This window comes from Plecotus auritus (assembly GCF_963455305.1).
Source record: "Plecotus auritus genome assembly, chromosome: 4".
In the NCBI taxonomy this organism is placed as follows: Eukaryota; Metazoa; Chordata; class Mammalia; order Chiroptera; family Vespertilionidae; genus Plecotus; species Plecotus auritus.
The window spans coordinates 27,089,644-27,111,334 of record NC_137775.1 but is presented as its reverse complement, the minus strand read 5'-3'; the positions used below and the strand labels follow the sequence as shown (position 1 = coordinate 27,111,334).

The 21,691-nt window shown below is 41.0% G+C and overlaps 1 protein-coding gene across 2 annotated transcripts; it reads left to right on the top strand.

Annotated features, from left to right (window-relative positions):
• Nucleotides 1-4,755: 4,755 nt before the first annotated feature.
• PERP (p53 apoptosis effector related to PMP22) lies at nt 4,756-20,661 on the top strand. 2 transcript variants are annotated; one of them, XM_080664668.1, is made up of 4 exons: nt 4,756-5,138; nt 15,282-15,422; nt 17,946-18,173; nt 20,268-20,661. In XM_080664668.1, exons 1-3 carry the CDS (start codon nt 4,925-4,927, stop codon nt 18,170-18,172), a joined length of 582 nt encoding a protein of 193 aa, XP_080520794.1. In that variant the 5' UTR covers nt 4,756-4,924; the 3' UTR covers nt 18,173; nt 20,268-20,661. The 2 variants fall into 2 exon arrangements, with proteins under 2 accessions (XP_080520794.1, XP_080520793.1); XM_080664667.1 differs by lacking the exon at nt 20,268-20,661 and having other exon boundaries at nt 4,773-5,138; nt 17,946-19,418.
• Nucleotides 20,662-21,691: the final 1,030 nt, after the last annotated feature.

Genomic DNA, 21,691 nt, shown 5'->3' with positions numbered 1-21,691 from the left:
GGTGCACAGAGGGGAGTGTCAGAGTCAGATGTACACTTAGCTGGATCATTTCAGTAGTCTCAGGGAAGATGGACTTGGGAGCGGGGGGGTGTTCACAACTGTAGACAAGGAGGGCAGTTGAGAAGCAGCTGGGCAGTTAAGGCAAATGACCCAGGGCAGGAGTAGCAGGGATGGAGCAGAAAGTCTGCATTGTAGGGACATTTGAGAAATAGGGTAGATGGCAAATCTTTCAACCACTGCATGTAAACTGGATAATAAGAGAAAGAGTCAAAGATAATCTTAAGTTCAATTTTGGTGAATAAGATTCTGAAGATGCTATAGAGCCTTCAGAAAGAAGATAAAAAAATGATTTAGGAGAAGAGAGGGCAATTTCAACTCTGTACTGGCTGAGATTACAGTGTTTGAGGGAGAATGCAGGTGGTGCCATCTTACAGAAAGTTGAATATAAAAGTTTGAAGCATAGAGGAAAAGTGTGGGCTAAAGACATGTACCTGCAGGTCATGAGTATGTAAGCAGGACCTAAATCATGAAAGTGGATGGTGTAACACAAAGAAAATGTATAGAATGAACAGAAGAGTGATAAAAGGATAGAAACCCAGAGAATATAATAATGGTGAGCCGGCGGGTGAGGGGAGAAGGAAGACTAGCACATTCAGGAGAAAGGGAAGGGATGGATGGAGAGAAAGAAAGAAAGAAAAAGAAAGAAAGAAAGAAAGAAAGAAAGAAAGAAAGAAAGAAAGAAAGAAAGAAAGAAAGAAAGAAAGAAGGAGGGAGGGAGGGAGGGAGGGAGGAAGAAAGGAAGGAAAGAAAGAAAGGAAGGAGGGATGGAGGGAGGAGAAAGAGAGAAAAAGAAAGAGAAAGGAAAAGAAAGGAAGGGAGAAAGAAACCAGAGACAATCCCTGACAGATGGTAGTTGGCCTGGCAACCAATAGCTAGGCCATGATGATCCAATGTTGAGCATAAGTAATATCACAGAATATGAACACCACACAAGATCACTCTTTAATTGCAATAGAACTAGACAAAAACAAGACCACTCTCTCCAAAATCACCTAACACAGTGGTCGGCAAACTGTGGCTCGCGAGCCACATGCGGTTCGCAAGCCGCGGTTTGCCGCTCCGTTGACTAATGAGTTTGCCGACCACTGGGATAGGGGCTTAATCACAAGGAACAACAATAGCCTGTAATTATCGGAATCCAGAGTCTAGGTCAGTGGTCGGCAAACTCATTCGTCAACAGAGCAGCAAACCGCGGCTCGCGAACCGCATGTGGCTCGTGAGCTGCAGTTTGCCGACCCCTGACCTAACATAAGCCTAAATCTTATTACTAGGTCTCCCTAATGCCCTCTCACTGAGACATCCCCAGAGTGCCTCATGGATTTCAGTTCCCTTGCTGCAGGTGTGTTCCTGGTGGTCTCTGGGCACTGGGCTTTAGGATCTTTATAGAAGCCAAGAAGGTAGAAAGTTTAATGTAGGGAGACATCAAAGTTCCTGGTACAACAAAGAGGCCAATGATATCCATTGAATTTGGCAAATAGGAGCTTACTGGTGACCTTTGAAAAACAGAACAGTTTTGTCAGATAAGGGGGTAGATGCAGTGTAGTGCTCATCCTAGCTTGAGACAGATGATGACACATATTTCTTCCTATTTCTGTATTCAGTGATATCAAGTTGGTAGCTGGAAATCAGCCATTGGGGAGTATTTACACTATGGAAATTGGCAATGGCTATAAATTAAGGATGTTTTTCCCCTTCAGAAAGTTGGTTGTTAAGCTTTTTACCATCACTCATGAGTAAAAGAGAGATTACAGGCAGCTGAGGAAGGAATAAGGGGTGAGAAAGTAGAGATAATTAAACGTTTGCATGAGCAAGGGAGATTGGACAATGATTAGAGGGGAAGTAATCACAGGGTCAGTGAGGGCTAGAACTCAGAACGTCCGAGTTCTGTTCAGTGCTTGTTCTACTGCACTCCTGTCACTGGCTTCCTACTAAGAGCACAGCAGCTTGTATGGGGGTCATTTCATTACAGCTTGGGAGAGAATTGGTAGTGGGTTGGCTGTTTTTGAGGTAAAGGAGAGAAAGAAGGAAAGTTTTGGAGAACTATAACCCAAACTCTTATGAGCGGTTAGTGTAAATACTACCGTCTCTGGTGTCAGACAGCCTAAGGTGGAATGTGGCTTTGCTATTCAGGGACTGTGCAGTCTGGAGCAAGCTGCTCCATTTCTGTGTGGCCAGTCTTCTTGTCTATAAGAAGATCATAGCAGTGCATACCTCACGAGGTGGGTGTGAAACACTTACTGGCACATAGTAAACTCCCAGAAAATGTTATTGTTACTTTCTCTGGATGGGAGAGTAATACAACTATGAATTTTTATTCTAAAATTATATATTTAAGCATTCTTGTCTGTACTATTCATTGGGTTTAGAACCACAAACCCTTAAAATTTATTGAAGTAAAAACTTTTTGCAGATACAGTTTACATTGTCAAGTGCTGAGCAACCCCTAGGTTATCCAGCAGGGGGAGCTATTTAACTGTCTTTCTACCATAATCCATCATTTCAGGAATATGGCTAGGATGAATGCTTGCATTGTCTAAAATAACATAATGATTTACAGTTGGTATTCATATATAGAATTTGCTCCTCAAAAACATGAAAAGGCCCCTTTCTGACCTTATTAAAGTGAGACACCTATGTGAAAATTGTCACCATCATCAACCCTTATGTTTGGCTTACTATGTATAGGCATTATCCTGAGCAGGTTACATATATGTATTAGTTCTTTTAATACTCATTACAATACTATGGGGTGAGTACTATCCATTTTACAGATGAGAAAACTGAGGCACAAAGAAATTAAGTGGACCAGTGTCACACAGCTTGTATGAGAAATAATCAGAACTCGAGCTAGCTGGTTCTACAGTATGTGAGTCCTGTGTTATGTACATTATCGTTGGAGCCTAAGCATGATTGGTTTAGTCTCTTCCAGAAGTTCTAAATACTTTTCTTGCTTTCACCTCAGCATTAATGAGCTCTTTTCCTCAAATTCACTGAAATAACAAAGTTATATCTAGTTCAAAATTATTCAGAGATATTAAGATACCAACGAAACTTTCTTTTTCTTTGAAACCACTTTTCTCATAGTCAGTATTCTATTTGTTTTGTAAGAATATGATTTGTCTTGCCTGGCCAGTGTGGTTCAGTGGTCAAGGTTTGCTTCCCAGCCAGCGTACATGCCCGGGTTGCAGGCTTGATCCCCAGTAGAGGGGGGCATGCAGGAGGCAGCCGATGGATGATTCTCTCTCATCATTGATGTTGCTGTCTCTCTCCTTCTCCCTTTCTTTCTCTAAAATCAATACCAACATATTTTTTAAAAGAGAATATGATTTATCTCATAACTATATTATAGACAGCTAATAAAATATTTCCATTATTTTTGAAAACCCTAAGAGCATATTTTCCTTACCCAATCTCCATTGTAAACAGTTAATTCTCTCCAAAATACCCCTTGTGCTGTTCTTTGAAAGTGAAAATATTTGCCTCTAATGAAAATATGTGAACTTGGTTTGTATAAATGAAGGCTGGGGAAATTATTTCATGTGGTTTCAGATACTTGCTCAGTGCTTTTTTTCATTTGTCCTAAAAAATTACCAGAGAACTGAGTTAGATAAGAGTATTGTGTCTGTTGAGAACACCAAACTGAAATACAGAGGACTCAATTTTAAACATCGCCATGTATTTCCCACGTCTTTCCTATTAAATTAATAGAAAAAGTAAGGGATTCAGAAGAAATCGTTGGCGGTACAAGGTAAGATGTGACCCTCATTGGATGTTTTTCATGATTTTCCCAACACCCAGAACTTGCTTCTCCTTTAGTGCCACGCACGCCCAGCTGCCACCCACCCTCCCTGCCACACCTGAGGAGTCATGTGGTGAGGGAAGCAGAGCTAGGACACTGAGGTGGCATTTTAGGTTCTGAGTGCATATTGGCATATGGTTTTTATTTGGAGAAACTTCAATAGTAAATGAAAAGGGTAGATAGAGTGGGGTTTGAATAGGCAGAGATTTGTGATAGGGAGGGGACTGAGGCAAACAGGACGAGAAGGTATCTGAGAAGCCAGATGAAGCGCTTCTGAGATTGAAGTGAACCCACTAGTATGTTACAAATCAGTGCGTTCACGCATCAAATGTCCATTGAGCTCCCTTAAGAGCCAGACACAGTGCTAGACACCAGGGACACACAGACAAATAAAGGGTGGCCTCGCTGCCACAGAGCTGGCACCCCGGTGGGAAAGGCGGGCCTGTAAACAGACAAGAGGCCAAGGTACAAAGGTGGAGCCCAGGAGGAAGTGCCCTGGGCCTGCTCCAGGGTTCGCTAACACGCATTCACACGGAGTGCCGCGTGGACCCACAGGTACAATTCCCACACCCACCTCAAGCTGCCTGCAACTTAAAATGGTATTGTGGAAAATCAGACCATTATCCGACGTCAGGGGTTAAACAGTTAGCTAGTGTTGTGCAGATTAAAACGGGCACACGTCGAAGCAATGAGAATAAAAAAAACAACAAACATTTACAGTGAGAGATTCCTGTAAGAGGAAAATAAGGTCGCGGGGAAGCCCAAAGGCGCGCCTGGTTGCAGCAGGGACCAGGGCCTTGGCCCCTCGGCCAAGCACCTCCAGGTGCGCCCGGGCGGGGAAAGCGCACCCGCACGGGTGTAACCTGAGCCCGCCCCGCCTCTCCCGGTGCGTCCCCGCCCGCGCGACAGGTCCGGGCGGCGCGCTCTGAGTCACCGGAATCTAGGTGGGGCCGGCGCCGCGCCCCCGCCGCCTCTTCCCTTTTGTCCGTCGGCCTGCGCTCGCGGGCCACTCTCCGCCGGTTCCCGAGCCCCGCGCGCTCCTCTCCTTCGCGCCCCGCCGTCGAGATGCTGCGCTGCGGCCTGGCCTGCGAGCGCTGCAGGTGGATCCTGCCCCTGCTCCTGCTCAGCGCCATCGCCTTTGACATCATCGCGCTGGCCGGCCGCGGCTGGCTGCAGTCGAGCGACCACATCCAGACGTCCTCGCTGTGGTGGCGATGCTTCCACGAGGGCGGCGGCAGCGGGTCCGAGGCGGACGGCTGCCAGAGCCTCATGGAATACGGTGAGTGCCGCCTGCCGCCGCCTCCGGGAAGTCCTCCGGGTCACGGCCGGGTGTGCGCCGGCGCAGTGGGAGCGCCCGGCCTTCGGAAGCCGCCCTTTGGGAAGGGACTGAACCAGGGTTAGGAGTAATGGGTGATGGAAAAAAGTAAATGTGTTCGGAGTTTAGCTTCATGCCTCCGATCTGAACAAAACAGCAGCAGCAGCGGCTTTGAGTGGCCAAAACCAGGCTCAGCACTGGGAGAAAATGACCCAAGTTCAAACAATGCTTTTTTGTAGGGTTTGTCGGTTCCGTGCAAAAGATGATTTCAATCATTTGAAAAGGCTCGATGAGTAAATATAATAAACAAAGTATCTATTTTTTGATACCTACTGAAATTTCTTCCCATTCCGCCTTCTCCTATGGTTCTTATGATTAAAATATACGCATTTTAAATACTGGCCTTCCCTAATGTTGTCGTAAAGACTCTCTTGGTGAAAATTTCAGCTGTTACGATTTCAGTCGATACTGTACTAGTATTTAACGCTTCAGACTAATTCTTGTTAGTTTTTGTCTTGGAGGGGGGGCGTATTTTTTTGGTTTAAGCACGGCCTTGATGTTTAGAAAACTTTTTTTGAATGTGATTTTAAATCGAAAAAGCAAACACATCTTCCACATCATTGAAATGAAGCAGAGTTAACACACACACAACAAAGAGGCCAATGATATACACACACACACACACACACACACACACACACACACACACACACACACATATATATAGAGTGTCCTCCCAAAAATGTATACACTTTGAATAATTATAAAGGTAGTGTTTATTAAAATACATTTCATTTTAAAATCGAGCTATTGGGTGTTAAAGTGTGTATACATTTAGGGGACACTGTATATTGAAGATGGAGTATTTTATTTTTCCTGCATGGTGGAAGCCTTAACTTGTTGATAGAACAGACCCCAGAGGAGCCTGGTTTTGTCTGATGCTATGCCTGCTAACTGGTGTATGTGAAGAACGGCCGGGTTTAAGTAGGAACATAATCCGAAGCTTAAAGCCAAATATTACTCACTAGGACCTTACCAACCAGGTTTAATAGTTTTAAACCGAGAAAGAGAAAGAAGGTCACCTACCTTTTTTCATTTCCTTCTGGGACCAGAGACTTGACCTGCCCCCTCCTCCTCCCCAGCCCTCAAATGGCCCAGGCCTTCCAACCAAACTGTTTGTTTCTGGGGCCCCTATCAGGGGCTTGGTGTTGATTCTTATGGACTGTGAATTGTTTGCAAGTTCCCACCTTGACCTTTTCTCTTCTCCAAAAGGAGGCATGGTCCTCATTGGCAGGTCATAAAAGGTAAAGACTGAAGGGAATTCCTGCTTTCCTTAAAGTGCGCTTTTCTTTTCTTAAAACACAAACAGCAGGCCTGCCAGGGTTTGTATTATTGAAAGTCTGTTAGGTTTTTAAAGAGAATTCATTTCTTTGAGATAATATATCTGTATCTTAAAATGCATTCGAATTCAGTAGCTTGTAGGGGACTTTAATAGGTCTGCTTAAATAGGTGTGTTTTTTAAACAGACTGTGATAATCACTCCAAAGACTAATACAGACCCCAAGAATACTCAGCAATACTTTGCCTATGAAATAGAAGTCAGTGCCCTGTGCGGATTGGGGTGCTGGCAGAACCCCATCAGCACTATTGCTGGGATGTGACCTGACCTGCAAGGCTTTGCCTGTGGTCACAGCCCTCCTGAGAAACACACACAATGCAGTTTTTCTTTTCTTTAAATTGAATTGCACACTTTATTTTTTATTGAACATATTGGGGTGACATTAGTTAATAAAATTATATAGGTTTCAGGTGTACAATTCTGATACGTCATCTGCATATTGTGTGTTCACCCCAAGTCAGGTCTCCTTCCTTTTTTCTTAACGTGCAGGATGAGCTCACTTTCCCAGGGTGTGGCGCTTTCAACCTCAGCGTGATAGACTGCTTTGTCTTTGGAAGGGAGTAGCAGGTTTTGTGTCTTAGTTTATTTATTTTTTAATTAGACGTCTAAAGCATTAACTCTTGATTGTAGAGAAAACATTGATCCAGTGTCCATAGACCAAATTAAAGGTGAAACTGGTTTTTGGAAAGTTCAGTTTTCCAAGTGAGTCTTAAATCTATTACTATAGATTAGGTGACTATGGGAAGGAGAAAATAGATATGAATTCACCAGGAGAGGTCCGTTTTGGGCTGTTGTAGTCAAAGATGAGTGGGAGGGAGTGTTTATTACACTTCTGCTCCACTTCCTGGCAGGGACTGTTCATTAGTTTTGTCTCGCAGGTGCAGCTATTGTGCCTACATTGTAGGGCTATGATTTAGGCATCTCTGAACCCTGGAGATTTTCAGATAGCCTTAATAAGGTCTTGCTGAAAACAGTATGTTTATACTACTTTATCTAAAATGTAGTAAGCAGTTTACACACACTCCCACATATGAATAAACACAGTAAGGACTAAGGTTGATGGCTAATTAATATGGTATCTCAATATAAAGAATTGAGTAGGTACATCCATTTAAAAAAAAACTTCTTGATCTGTACTAGAAAATAAACATTGTGATTTACCACTGCAACTAATAAGTTTACCTTTTTATTACAAAGAGCTTGACCATCTCTTACTGATATTCAGTTTATTTTTAAATTTTTATATATTGATTTGAGAGAAAGAGAAACATTGATTTGTTGCTCCACTTATATATGCATTCATTGGCTGATTCTTATATGTGCCCTTGACCGAGAATCAAACCCACAACCTTGGTGTATCGGAACAATGCTCTAACCCAGTGGTCAGCAAACTGTGGCTCGCGAGCCACATGCGGCTCTTTGGCCCCTTGAGTGTGGCTCTTCCACAAAATACCACAGCCTGGGCGAGTCTATTTTGAAGAAGTGGCATTAGAAGAAGTTTAAGTTTAAAAAATTTGGCTCTCAAAAGAAATTTCAATCGTTGTACTGTTGATATTTGGCTCTGTTGACTAAATGAGTTTGCCGACCACTGCTCTAACCAACTGAACTAACCCGGCCAGGACCATAATAGTAATACATTAATTTTGGTATTAAAGACAGGTTATTCTTGGCAAGTATTGGCATTAATACTAAATAATGAAGACTTTTTAAATAGAGCGGTATGTAGTTCCTTAATATTATGTAAAAAGCAGAATATTATACTCTTCTCCATTATTAACAGTTTCTTAAGAATTTCAGATTACCATATTACCTCATTTTTCCTATAAATGAACCAAATTACATGCTGAGTATGTTCTTTTCATGATAGTAGCAACTAGATCAATACCCAGCTTTACAGGTACTTGTTTGAATTTTTAAAAACTCACAGTTTATATTTCTCAAAGCCGGAAAAGAATATCTAGATTTAAACATTGAAATGATCATTCTTATTTCATGTATAAATAAAATGCAAAATTATATTTTAATGCATGTTCACACATGCTGTTTTTGCACTACTGGTACCTTCTTTTTCCGTTTTAAGAAAAAAAGACCTCAGGAGAATATTTTAAGCATCAGTGGTGTAGATTTCAAATCTCAAGCAAGCTCCAGCTTGTCAGGGTGGATAAGAATAGAGAGGAATGTGTGCACCAAGAATGAAAGTGGGGAGTCAGTGTTGAAGAGCATTTGCCTTGGTCTGGACAGAAGTGCGGAGGCTCATTTTTACAAAGATGCCCTTTGATACCACAGAACGCACTGAATGTTTTTATTTTGTTGTGTGTTTGTTTTAAACATGACATCGTTCTTGGATAAGTCAAAGAATCAGAGTATTATGTGAAACATTTTTAGATCATTTAGCCCTATGGTTCTTAAATGTACAGGAAATGAGAAAAACAAATATGAAGTTAATAGGTTTACATTAGGCTAAATTCAACTTAAGGGACTGCATCTTGAGATGATGCTCTTGTGGCTTTTGGTAGGGGCAAGGTGAAATATTAAAACGTTCTTATTTTATGAAAGTGGGCGTTAGTAGATAGATTACTCTTTGTGGGCATGTGTTTATATCCTTACATGGCAAAATAAAATATTTGGCCACTCTCAAATGACTTTCATAGTTTAAAAAATATGTATATTGATTTTTACAATCGTGAAGTCTAGGAACCAGTGATCTAGCCCAGTGCACTCCACATTTGCTGCATGTAGCATTAACCGCCCGAGAGCCTCCCTCCCTCGTTAGTGACTTGACTTGTCTTCTCCCTGTAAACAGAACAGACTCCTAGAGGAGTAGAATTAGAAGGGAATAAGAGTACACCTATTCCAGCTTTCTCCAAGCACTCTCATCAACACCACCCATGACCCATCTGAGCTTCTTCCCTTTGTTCAGCAACTTAATTCAGTTCTCTTGTTGATGCTATTTGTTTAAAAGCACTTCTCTTCTACCCTCTTCTACCCACAGAGCTGAAATGTGCTTCCCTGTAAATTCTACTCTGTGGCCTTCTTCTATCTGACAGACTTTCTTGTATGTAAGGGTAGATCCTAAATTCGCTGCTGTTTATCTTGTGTGAATTCCGGGTACAATTCCTTGTTTTTTCATCTTCCTGTGTAGGAAGCTTTCACCATTCTGCCTTTAAAAGACCCTGAAAGGGTAAAGTATCCCAGTTCTGTGAAAACACCATGGTAAGTAGTTATCTGGCTCTGCTGCAGGAGATATGCAGAGCATGTTAGGAATCTCACACCAACTGTGGAACTCTTCTGGGTGACCCTGTCATTCCTCCTTTAAAGCCATTCCTTCTGCCTTCCAAAACCTGCAAAATTGCTTCTTCCTATGCTGATTTTTTTGGAGGCCTGTTCGGTGTTGTCCTGTAATATTTGCTACTCACAGTGTCGAAGAACAGCAGTATCAGCGTTATCTGGAGGTTATTGGACACGCAGTGACTCAGGCCCCACCTACTGAATTGGAATCTGTATTTGAACAAGAATCCCCAGGTGATTCCTAAGCACTGTTAAGTTTCAGAAGCACTGGCCTGTATTCCTGCAGATGGCTTCCTCATTGAACATGCAACAGTTTTTTTGAATATGCCATCCACCCATGCTTATATTTATTTATAGATAGGATCTTTTATTTTTTTCAATTACGATTTTATCCAGTTTTCAGTTGTGCCTGTATATCATCTAAAGAATCCTATAGAAACAACATGAAGAGATCTGACAACATTCGGATTCAGTAGGTGGGGCCTTTGATATTATTAACAAATGAATCCTTTGTTCTGGAAAGGGAACCTACTCTCGTTGGGTAACAGGTTGGTGTCTGCAGGGCACTGAATAAGGGGCTAGACTACAGACTGTTTTGGTTAATGTGTAGTGTCCCCATGTAAAACTACTGAAGAATGCAGAAAACCATTAAAAGAAATACTAACTTTAAGGGAAAAATTAGTGAGTTTCTAAAATATTACCAACAATATTAAAAATATCAGCAATGTTCATTTTGTCTTAAAATAAAAGTTTATTTTTTTATTTTCACAAACTTCAGTTTGATTTATGATTTCTAGCTTGACATTCAAGGTATTTGTTTTTACTTTGTTTGCTGTTTTCTTATCAGTTGACCTTACTGGTCTTTTCCTAGTCCCATTTGCCTTGTAACACTGTGTTTTTGCATGTAATCTCTGGGAAAAGATATAGCATTCATTTTCATGCAAAAAACGAAAAAACATTTCCTAGGAAAAGCTCAGAGTTTCTTTAGTGACCATAGAATCATTTCCATGTTGTTGATTTAATGTTGAATCTTTGCAAGCCAGAGAAAAATTTGATAAGTCATTCTTCATCTAAATCAGCGGTTCTCAACCTGTGGGTCGTGACCCCTTTGGGGGTCGAACGACCCTTTCACAGGGGTCACCTAAGACATCCTGCATATCAGATATTTACATTATGATTCATAACAGTAGCAAAATTACAGTTATGAAGTAGCAATGAAAATAATTTTATGGTTGGGCGTCACCACAACATGAGGAACTGTATTAAAGGGTCGCGGCATTAGGAAGGTTGAGAACCACTGATCTAAATGGATCTTTAATGAATCCTATTTAAAAGAGGATTTATAATGCTGCTTGTTTCTTTGATAATATGAACTTCTCCAAGTGGTATCTAGAAGATAAACTTATGACATAATAGATTATGTATATAAAACACCAAATGTATTTTCCCTTAAGGGTACAAAACAAATAATAAAAAGCTTTCCTACTGGAAACTGTTTACCTGGAGTATTGTATGCTTTTGTGTCCTTAATTCAGAGAATAATAAATGACAGTGGGAGTCCTGTCTGACTCCCTACACACACACCCACACACACACACACAATTAGGAAAGGCAATAAAATTTAAAGTGCATAAAGTAATAATGTCTTCAGAATAGATCAAGATGGACAGTCTGCCTTTGAAGAACTGAGGGCCAGCTGTTGAATCATAGACAAAGTAGCTTTAGGACAAGTTTTAAAAGTCAACATTTTCCATTAGGGTTGGTAAATATGGTATAGTATAGACCATTATACAATATAAAAATGTAAATACTTCCCAAAAGTGTTGGGTAACTGTGTAGATATGAGGCTCATTCTGGGTAATTAAGTGAGACCAAAGGTACTTACGGTACAAGTTTTTGAAATATACACTGAGTGGCCAGATTATTATGATCTCTGAATGCATAATAATCTGGCCACTCAGTGTGTATGTATGTATGTGTGTGTGTGTGTGTGTGTGTGTGTGTATATATATATATATATATATATATATATTAGAGGCCTGGTTCATGAATTCGTGCATGGGTGGGGTCCGGCCAGCCTGGCCAGGGGGAGGGGACATGGGCAGTTGGCCGGCCTGCCTGCTGGTGGAACTCCTGGTCAAGGGGACAATTTGCATATTAGCCTTTTATTATATAGGATATACACTGAGTGGCCAGATTATTATGCGTTCAGAGATCATAATAATCTGGCCACTCAGTGTATGTCATGGGGAATTGCCATGTCCTAAGTCTTCATGACAATTGATTTCCTTTTAGGACAGATTATTGGCCTGGGAGGACCTTGCTCACATCTGGTAGGATCCATCTCATCATTTTACAGCAAAATAGTCATTGACATGAGAAGGCAGTTTGCCTTGTCATTCATCGGTCAGAATAGAATCTTTAAAACCATGCCAAGATTTCGGTCTTAAATGATAGTTAAGTGAGTCATTGTGGGTGTTTCCATCGGCAGGAGCAGGTTTTACAGGCCTACTTCCAAGGCAGCCTTTGTCAAAACAGAACGTCCTTAATTTTCCATTTTGATGATTCAGCATTATAAATAAGCAAGACATTAACTGAGTTGTTTTATCATAACATAGGAAACGTTTTTAAAATGCTCTGTGTTTATACTTATGTTCACAGATTACATTCAGATTCCTGGGCACTACGCCTCAAGCTCTGATTCAGTATTTCTGGAGGGAGGCACAGGAACCTGTATTTCTGATAAGCTCCCCTGATGATTTTGACTCGGTGGTATGTGGGCTAGACTTTGAGATGACCCGATTGATTATTGCTCTTCTCAGAGCAGGGTTCCTCTTCTATTGAAAGTTACCTTGCTTGAAGAACAAAGCAAAAGTGAGAAAAGAGACTTTCTCAATTCCATTTTTTTACTTTATTCATTTCTATTTTAAAAGAAAACATTTCTATTTTACTTTGCCCCTAAAATATCTCATTGATCTTACAGGAAGAGGAAGGAGACTGGGAGGGAATAAAAAGTGTAAAGATAAAGCTAGGCCCACTCATGTACTCTCTCAGGCCCATCTAGACCACTGTGCTAAGGGGTAGTTTGTATAAACACATGGTATTTGAGCATATAAAAATGTGTCTTCTTCATTATCTGGGTCCCAGTCATTGATGAATCCAGAGGAAGATCTGGAGGGCACGTGGGGCCTGCTCAAGGGAATAGGGGAACTTAGCTCGGGTTTCTTTATAACAGATGGAGATATGAAAATGCAGTGGGGGACTGAGGAACAAACAGCCTTTATGTGACAGTGCGGAACCTTGTGAATGTAGAATAAAATGAAAACTTGAGTTCCTGGAGAAACATCATAGGAATACAGGAGGAACTTTTTGAGCTACATGACTTTTCACACATGCGCTCTCATCCTTACAATAATCTTGAAAGAAGGTATTTTTAGCCTTGGGCAGCAGATGCGCAGAGTGATAGTGGCTTATAGGTGGCAGAGGCAGTGTATAAATGAGACCCAGTTCTGCCTCCAAAGCCCTTGCTCTTTCTGCTATCCCACCCGAATCTTTAACTTTGACCAGTCAAATGACCCAGAATTAAGTGAGGATGAATTTGTCAGCTGAGCTGTACTGCAGCTGTAGTAAAACCAGGGCAAAGGTGCACACGACTCTCCTTTTCAAATGCCACAAAGAGTAATCGGTGAAGAATGCATGTTCGTCCATTAATGAATGAATGGATAACCAACCTGTGGGATATCCATGCAATAGAATATATTTTGGCTATAAAAAGGAATGAAGTACTGATGCGTGCTACAACATAGATGCACCTTGAATACATTATGCTAAATGAGAGAAGGCAGTCAAAACAGCTGCATAGTGTATGATCCCATTTATCTGAAATGTCCACAATAGGCAAATTTATAGAGACAGAAAGTAGATTAGTGGTTGCCAGAAGCTGCAGGAAGGGGGAATGGAAGGACATGGAATTTTTTTTTTTTGGGGGGGGAGGTGATAAAAATGTTGGAATTATAAGTGGTGATGGTTGCACAACCCTGTGAATATAAAAACCACTGAATTGTATACTTGAAAAGGGTGAATTTTATGGTGTGTAAATTATAGCTTTAAAAAACATTATGTTTTCAATTCAGGCAGGCTCTGAATCAAACTCTGCCTACATCACTTACTGGCTGTGTGGCTATAGCAGGCTATTTGAACTCACGAAGCCTTAGTATATAGCTTCATTTCTAAAGAAATTGCATCAGTATGAACCCTAAAAAGTTATTGTGAGGATTCAGTGAGCTAAATATGTCCAGTTCCTAACCCAGTGCCTGGCACAGAGCAATTACTTCTAAAAAGTTAGTTATTACCATTAGAGAGAACATTGTGCGTGAAGAAATCTTAAAAAGCAGAGCAGGTTGAACAGTAAGGATACTGGCTGGAATCACGAGCCCGGGTTCACGGCTCTCCACTGCCACAGGCGGAGGGTGGCATGACACTGGGCTGGAGGAGCCCCTGCAGATTTTCAGACTCAGAGCTCATTTTAGGGCCAACATCGATGGCTAAGAACTCTCGTGCAATAGGAGTTAAATTCTGAATACTCCAGCATTACAATTTAGGCAAAAATCTAGAAAGACTTTGCTTAACCGTGCTATTTTTTAAAAAAATCACAGCTAGCCCTGGCCGGTTTGTTTCAGTGGATAGAGCGTCGGCCTGCGGACTGAAGGGTCCCGGGTTCGATTCTGGTCAAGGGCATGTACCTTGGTTGCGGGCACATCCCCAGTAGGAGGTGTGCAGGAGGCAGCTGACGGATGTTTCTCTCTCATCGATGTTTCTAACTCTCTATCCCTCTCCTTTCTTCTCTGTAAAAAATCAATGAAATATATTTTAAAAAAAAATCACAGCTACTTTACAATTAAATTGTTTTAGTTCACATCTCTGCCTACTCCTAAGTTTATATTTTCAAAGATTGTTTTTGCACGGAACCAAGCATTGAGATGAAACAAAGATCCTTTTAGAGGTGTTGGAAACATTTCCTAAAGAGATGGTACTTTGGATTGTTCAGTACCCAAAATGCTGCTTATTATGGTCGTGTTGTGTTAGAACTTGAGTGAACCGTTTAAATCTACTAGTTTATATGGCCAGTTTATTAAACAAGAGATAACTTAATGAAATTTAACTTTCATCTCAGAGATAGAAACACTTGTCCTGAAACCCAGGGGACGAGGCATTCTTGCGTATCAGTATATTAGTGTCCTACATATGGATTGCCTAATCGCCCCCTGAGGCATGGAGATGCTTGAGTCTGGTCAAAAGAAAAACTGCTTCCATCCAAATGTAATTAGTAGCAAGAGAAAACACTGGCTACCCATACTTTGATAAGTGGCTGTTGAATTTGGCACATCTGTCTGTTGATCACTGTTTCCTTTCGCCCGCAGCATGGGGAAGGGCAGCCGCTGCCACGCTCTTCTGCGGTTTCATCATCCTGGTCATCTGCTTCATCCTCTCCTTCTTTGCCCTCTGCGGACCCCAAATGCTCGTCTTCCTGAGAGTGATCGGCGGCCTCTTGGCCCTGGCGGGTAAGTCTGTGTGTCAGCAATTCTTCATTCCACCTTCCCTGGACATCAGTGCAGGAGTGCCCGGTCGGCAAAGAAGATCCCTGACAATTGCAGTTCCTGACCTGTTCTCAGAAAATGTGTCACCAAGGGCAGAAGTCACGGAGGAGAGATGTGTTTTAAGAGCTAGAGCCGTTGGCAACCAATTGATGTGTCTCTTTAACATCGATGTTTCTCTCTCTCTCTCTCTCTCTCTGTCTCTCCCCCTCCTTTCCACTCTCTCTAAAAACCAGTGGAAAAGTATCCTTGGGTGAGGATTAACAACAAAAAACAGAAGAGCTAGAGCCCTCTCCTCCTGTGTCTCACCTGGTACTCTTTGCTCCCCTTCCAAATGAGGAAGGTTGTCATTCTGTATACCAGGGGTGGGAACCTTTTTCTGCTGAGGGCCATTTGGATATGTATAACATCATTCATGGGCCATACAAAATTATCATCTTAAAAATTAGCCTGTTGTATTTGGTCAAACATTAAATTAACTCACCCCTAATGCCTTGGCAGGGCCAGACCAAATGATTTTGCAGGCCTTCTATGGCCCGTGGGCCAGACATTCCCACCCCTACTGTATATCTTCTCTTGTAGGTGAGGCCATGTCCAGTGGCACCCCTAACCTGAGGGATCGGGGCTGAGTCAGCCCTGCAAGGGCAGTGTCTCCGCAGGGCCCCGTGCTGGCTTTCTGGGAGCCCCATGCTGGGTGGGGGCGGGGGGGGGCGGTAATGTCCTTGAGCCATTTTACTTATTGAAGGAGTTTTGTGATCTTATGATGCGGAGGGTCGTGAAAGGGTTTTCTGTAGTGGGTTGGGGGACCTGGAAGAGGTCAGCCCTATAATTGCCTCATCACCAGTGCTGGGGAACCAGACATTTAGTTATGCAGGTGGTTGGGGCTCAGTAAATATTTATTCATGAAATATAACAACTAGGACTCTGGGAGCAAGAATAATTTGAAATTTTAGGAAGGCACCTGGCCCTAGGGAAGTCTGTCAAAGGGGCAGGACCCCAGCCACAGAATGGATTTAGATGCAAAACTGGATTTCCTGAGGAGGGGAAAGGAGGAGGAGCTGATGATGGCAAAGCGAGGCCACAGATCGTTTCTCAAGATAACTTAGGCTCCTGAGAGCAAAGCAGAAATCCAGCGACAGACCTGGAGTACAAACACAAAGTGAGCAGAAGGCCTTAGACACAGGTCAGAAGCCTTGTGGCTAAAGGGGTCCATGAGATCAAGCATGAGCCCAGAGGGAGACCACTTTGCTGGGTTCCCACAGAGCCTACGGCCCTGGCTGAGAGGCAGGGAGTGGCCTCAGGGAACTGGCCCATGCAGGCTCTGCCCTCGCCTGCATATTTAAGAATTCCTCTTGATTAAAGATAAAGTTTACTCCAGTGTTCCTCATGCTTGAAAGTTTGCTTTTGGAATCATATTTTAAAATCAGAAATTACTTGGAATCACAAAAGATAAAGAGGAACCTTGTCAAATCCCACCTCTGCTTCTATTTGGCTTTTTGCAGTTCAAATTGTTTTTTAAATATTTTTAAATACTCAAGCAGAACTAAAATCTGCTCATACCCTTTGACATGGCAATGTACATATGAAATATTAAGTCAATAAAATGCAGAACATAGCACAGAATCATATACTCATTATAGCTTTATAGAAGTATGCATGTTCACTGAAAAAAACTATAAAAGAAGGTTATGTTCTTTTTACTTTTGCGTTGCTTAAAATGTTAATATGATTAGTAATGATTGTATTAATGTGACTCTTATGCCGAAAAGATTAGAAATTGACACGTTTCTTTTTTATTTCCTCTCTTACACTTCCCCAAAGCCCGTCTTTCATTTCTGCTCTCTGAGCCTGAAATGCTCTTCACCCTCCATCTCTCCATTTCTGTTATTCTTTAGATTCTCACTTCCTTTTCTGGTGATTCTCTGCATCGATCATTTGCATCATTGGTTCATCATTTCATTTAAGCATTCATTTACTGAAGGACTATTCCAACGGTGTCTTTTGAATGGAGTGATAGATGTGTGTGTGTGCATGCACGTGTGTGTGTGCATGCACATGTGTGTATGTGTATATATATGTTATTTTTGCTAACACTGAAAATATTAACTATGTCTTTGGCACAGGAAATACAAAGGTGATAAAAATACGCTTCCTTACCATCCTGCTTTCTATTAAAAGCCACAGTTGGGCTTTTTACCTCAGTATATAATACTTGCACCTGAACTGTAGAGTGATTCTCTAGTTGTCTCCTGTCCGTATTTCTTATATTCAGTATTCTGCTCAATGCCAGCTCTCTTAGGTACACAATATTTAAAAATCTTTTTTGGCTCACGATGAACTAGATACCCCAGCCCCTTTCATTAGCATCATTTAGGTGGATTTAATACTTATTTAAAGGCAAAAACACTGGGAGAGAGAGTTAACCTATTGTTGCAATTCATTCGTGCATGCATGCATTCACACTTTGGGATTTTTTTCCCTTTCCTTTAGCTGTGTTCCAGATCATCTCCCTGGTGATTTACCCCGTGAGGTACACCCAGACCTTCACCCTTCATCTCAACCCCGCTGTCAATTACATCTATAACTGGGCCTACGGCTTTGGGTGGGCGGCCACGATTATCCTGATCGGCTGTTCCTTCTTCTTCTGCTGCCTCCCCAACTACGAAGACGACCTCCTGGGCAATGCCAAGCCCCGATACTTCTACTCCTCTGCCTAATGTGGGGATGGATTCTTGCTGCCAGGATGGATTCCAGAAGAAGAAACTGTTTTCCCAGAATACTTTGAACCTATTTGGCAGGGAGGGGAGCAGGGCACTGTTCATATCATTAGACTAGTCAAAGCGCTAAAATAATGTGTGAGAATCTATTTCTTAAATGGTGTTATAGTTTCATATTCATCTTTTATATATATTTTATAGAGTGAAACAAAACTTAACTTCTTTTAATGAATTACCTATAATATGCCAATATTTTCTTAATATCTGTCCATACAATTTATACTGCATTTGTAAAAGAATATGAATATGAAACTTACCATTTTATAAGGTAAAAATAAGAAGGCTTAAAAGATTTAAGTAATCTGATCAAGTGTCTGTTTGTCCTGGATTACACTAGGTCTATTAAGGGAAAAGAAGAGGGAAATATTGGTAAAAAATTGTCAGGGACCAGATATTCTAAAAGAAATGTAAAAGATAAATACTTTTCCAGCCTTCCGCTAGTTAAGGAAGGCAAAAGAGTTTCCTAAATGCATATCATTTGTGAGAATTTCTAATTCACATCCTGAGTAATAGACTTTTTGCTAAGCTTCACATTAACTCGATATGTCATTTAGGACAGTACCCTTTCATGGCCAAAACCTGTTGCAGTAGTAAGGTCTTCTATGCAAGGAAATGCTAAGATGAAATTTTCTCTTTAAAAGTGGTTTGTAGGGGTGGGGTGTGGGAAAACGTTATGTTAATCTGTACTGTTTTGTGTCTATATGTTAAAGACCAGAGTAGATTGCGTTGAAAGATGGGCTGGGTCTAAGTCATCGTGACTGACAGGCATGATTAGGTTGTGTAGCAAAGCATTAGGAAGGCCATTCTTATCACAAAAGGAACATTAAAACAACCTTGGGAGAAGAAATGACTTGAATTTCTCATCTCAGTTGAGCAGGCTCTACCCATATAGACACAGCTTCTGATAGATTGTAACTGTAAGTAAAAACTTAAATATAGTAAAAAACCTGGTCTTCTTTGGTAAACTGATATCTGGTATAAAGCATGCAACAGGAGAATTCAGGGACATGAGATCTCTGAATGGGAAATATAAGATATATCACATGGGTTATTATTTTTTTTTACCATTTGTACTTACATAACGAAAACCAATTCACTTGATATATCGAATTATTATTTTGTAAATTGCAGGATAAGCAATTACAGTTTTTATTATGAATTTTTCCCAATAAACCAGATATTCTAATCTTGTTTCTAGTTTGCAGTTTTTTAAAACATTTTTCTTCAAATCTGGGGAAGGGAATTTTTAAAAAATACTTTGAGTTGAGGTAGTAAGAATCTATAATAATAAAAGCACAATATGCTAATTAGACCAGACGTCCTTCTGGACGACATTCCGGACCTTCTGGATGAAGCCGGGGCTGCAAGGGAAGCCTGGGTCCCAGGTGCCAGAGGGAAACCAGTGCCGGCAGCTGAGGGAAGGAAGGCCTACTCTTGCACGAATTTCGTGCATCAGGGCTCTGGTATTGAAAAAATGAAAAGTTGCTTCTTCCTTGAGATGGAATCCCCTTCATTCAGGTGGTGGGACAGCAAGCAGTCTCTTTTCCTTTTTGATCCTGTTCATTTTCCCACTTGGTGGTTTATTTTACACCATGGATTGTACGTTAATTCTGCTATGGGTGCATAATGTAAAGAAAGGTTGCAGAATGCCATGAGAGAAGGGAAGTATTTCTTCTTAGTGCTGTTAGCCATTTGGTCCGTGACAGCTAATTTTCCTTCTATGCTTCTCAAAATATCAGGTGAATGTTTCTCATCATAAATTTAGAAGAATGTGGTCTGGGTTATTTACACACAAAAAATATTTTTTTAATTCTGTGACTGCTGGAGGATTTGAAGTGGTAACAAACAGTGTTAAAAAAGTCATCTTCTAAAATAATAGCACAGCTAATTCAAGAAGATAATGGATACCTAAAGATTAAGGAACTGGGCCTCCCATTGTACATGAAAATGACTCTCAGATACAAGGTTCTCTAAGATATGTGCTCTTGTTTTTGATTTTCACCCCACACAACTTTCTTTTTTCCCTCTTCAATAGGGAATAACACGCTGTATTCAAATAATGCACATTTAGGAAAAATACAGCTTCCTGGGACTAATGAGCTGATGTGATGCAAGCATTTTGGCCTGAAACATTTGGGACAATGACACGCTGTCATTACATTGGCTAAAGTGTTCTCCTTTCAGCCTCATTCAAGTGCAGAGATCCTCCGTTCCTTGGTTTCCATTCACCAGGACAGATACCCTTGTGTCCTAAACAGCAAGAGAATTCCAGCGGATTCTGGAGAGTAATGAAGAACTTGACTGGGAAGCCATCTGAAGATGAACAGTACATTCTATGAGATTTCCCATGGTAAAGTGGATGTGGTTTTTGGCTCTGTAATTATATTAAGAGTCCCCACCCTTTAGAAAATAAACAGTTCTAGGTTCCCAAGCAATTATCTCATGCTCATACTACAAGTAGTCAGATATGCTAAGTGTCATTTACAGTTGAACGTAACAAAGAAGTAGTATGTCAAGGTCTTTCAGTTGTCACACATGGTATCCATGGAGTGTAATTATTTTTAGCTTCAAAACCATATACTGCTGGACTAACAATAAAGTTTGATAGGCCTTCCTTTTGTAAGGAAATGAAAACAATGGAGGAATATAGTCATAATAACTTAATTAGGTTGATTTTTGCTACAAGCTCCTGCTGAAAGTCAGTTCCATTAATATAACATACACGAACGCTGAATTGACTTATTTTGACTTGTTTCTAGGAAGACCTGAAAAGAGCATATTTGGGTCTCAACCAACATTGTTTAATGGAGTAAAGATGAAGGTGGAGGGCTGGTAGTGTGAATGACTAGGCCTGGGTGGGGACTGGTTCTAGAGAGAGAGTGGGAATAAGAAAAGCAGCAGAAGAAAATGGGAAAGAAAAAAGCGGGGGGTGGCGGGGTGGTAAGGTTAAAAACCATAGGATCTATGTATCTCACTGCACAGCATTTGAAAACAGTTCCCATAGTTTTGAGATTTTATGATTAGACCATCTTCTTTTGGAGCACTTTTCTGTGATTGGACCCTATGAGTAATTACATCATAAGCATCAGAGGTATAAGTCACTTTTTGAATCCTCCCAGGTGTGTGGTTAAAATCGGAGTGTCTGGCCTTGGTTTGACGACCTCCTGGAGAGTGAGCACCCAGCAGCATTCTCCCCGAAGCACTCACTGTGAGTCTTCTATGCGCTGCTTTTCTGACTATAGGTTCCTGGTCCTTACTGAAGTACAATTTTTTCAGACATTAGAATCATCTATATACTATACAGCATGTTGTGTTTATTATTGTTTATAGGATATTTTGAAATATGTATTACAGTAAAAAACGAGGCAAACATGATATTCACATAGATGGAGCAGAGTACATAGATATACATACATCATATTTTATCCTTTTGGCTCTTGTTATACAACAGAATATTCC

Excerpts from the sequence above, each read along its gene's own strand:
- PERP (XM_080664668.1), top strand. The coding sequence starts at position 4,925 with ATGCTGCGCTGCGGCCTGGCCTGCGAGCGCTGCAGGTGGATCCTGCCC. Across the intron at positions 5,139-15,281 it reads CCAGAGCCTCATGGAATACG|CATGGGGAAGGGCAGCCGCT; the intron begins GTGAGTGCCGCC and ends TTTCGCCCGCAG. Across the intron at positions 15,423-17,945 it reads CGGCCTCTTGGCCCTGGCGG|CTGTGTTCCAGATCATCTCC; the intron begins GTAAGTCTGTGT and ends CCTTTCCTTTAG.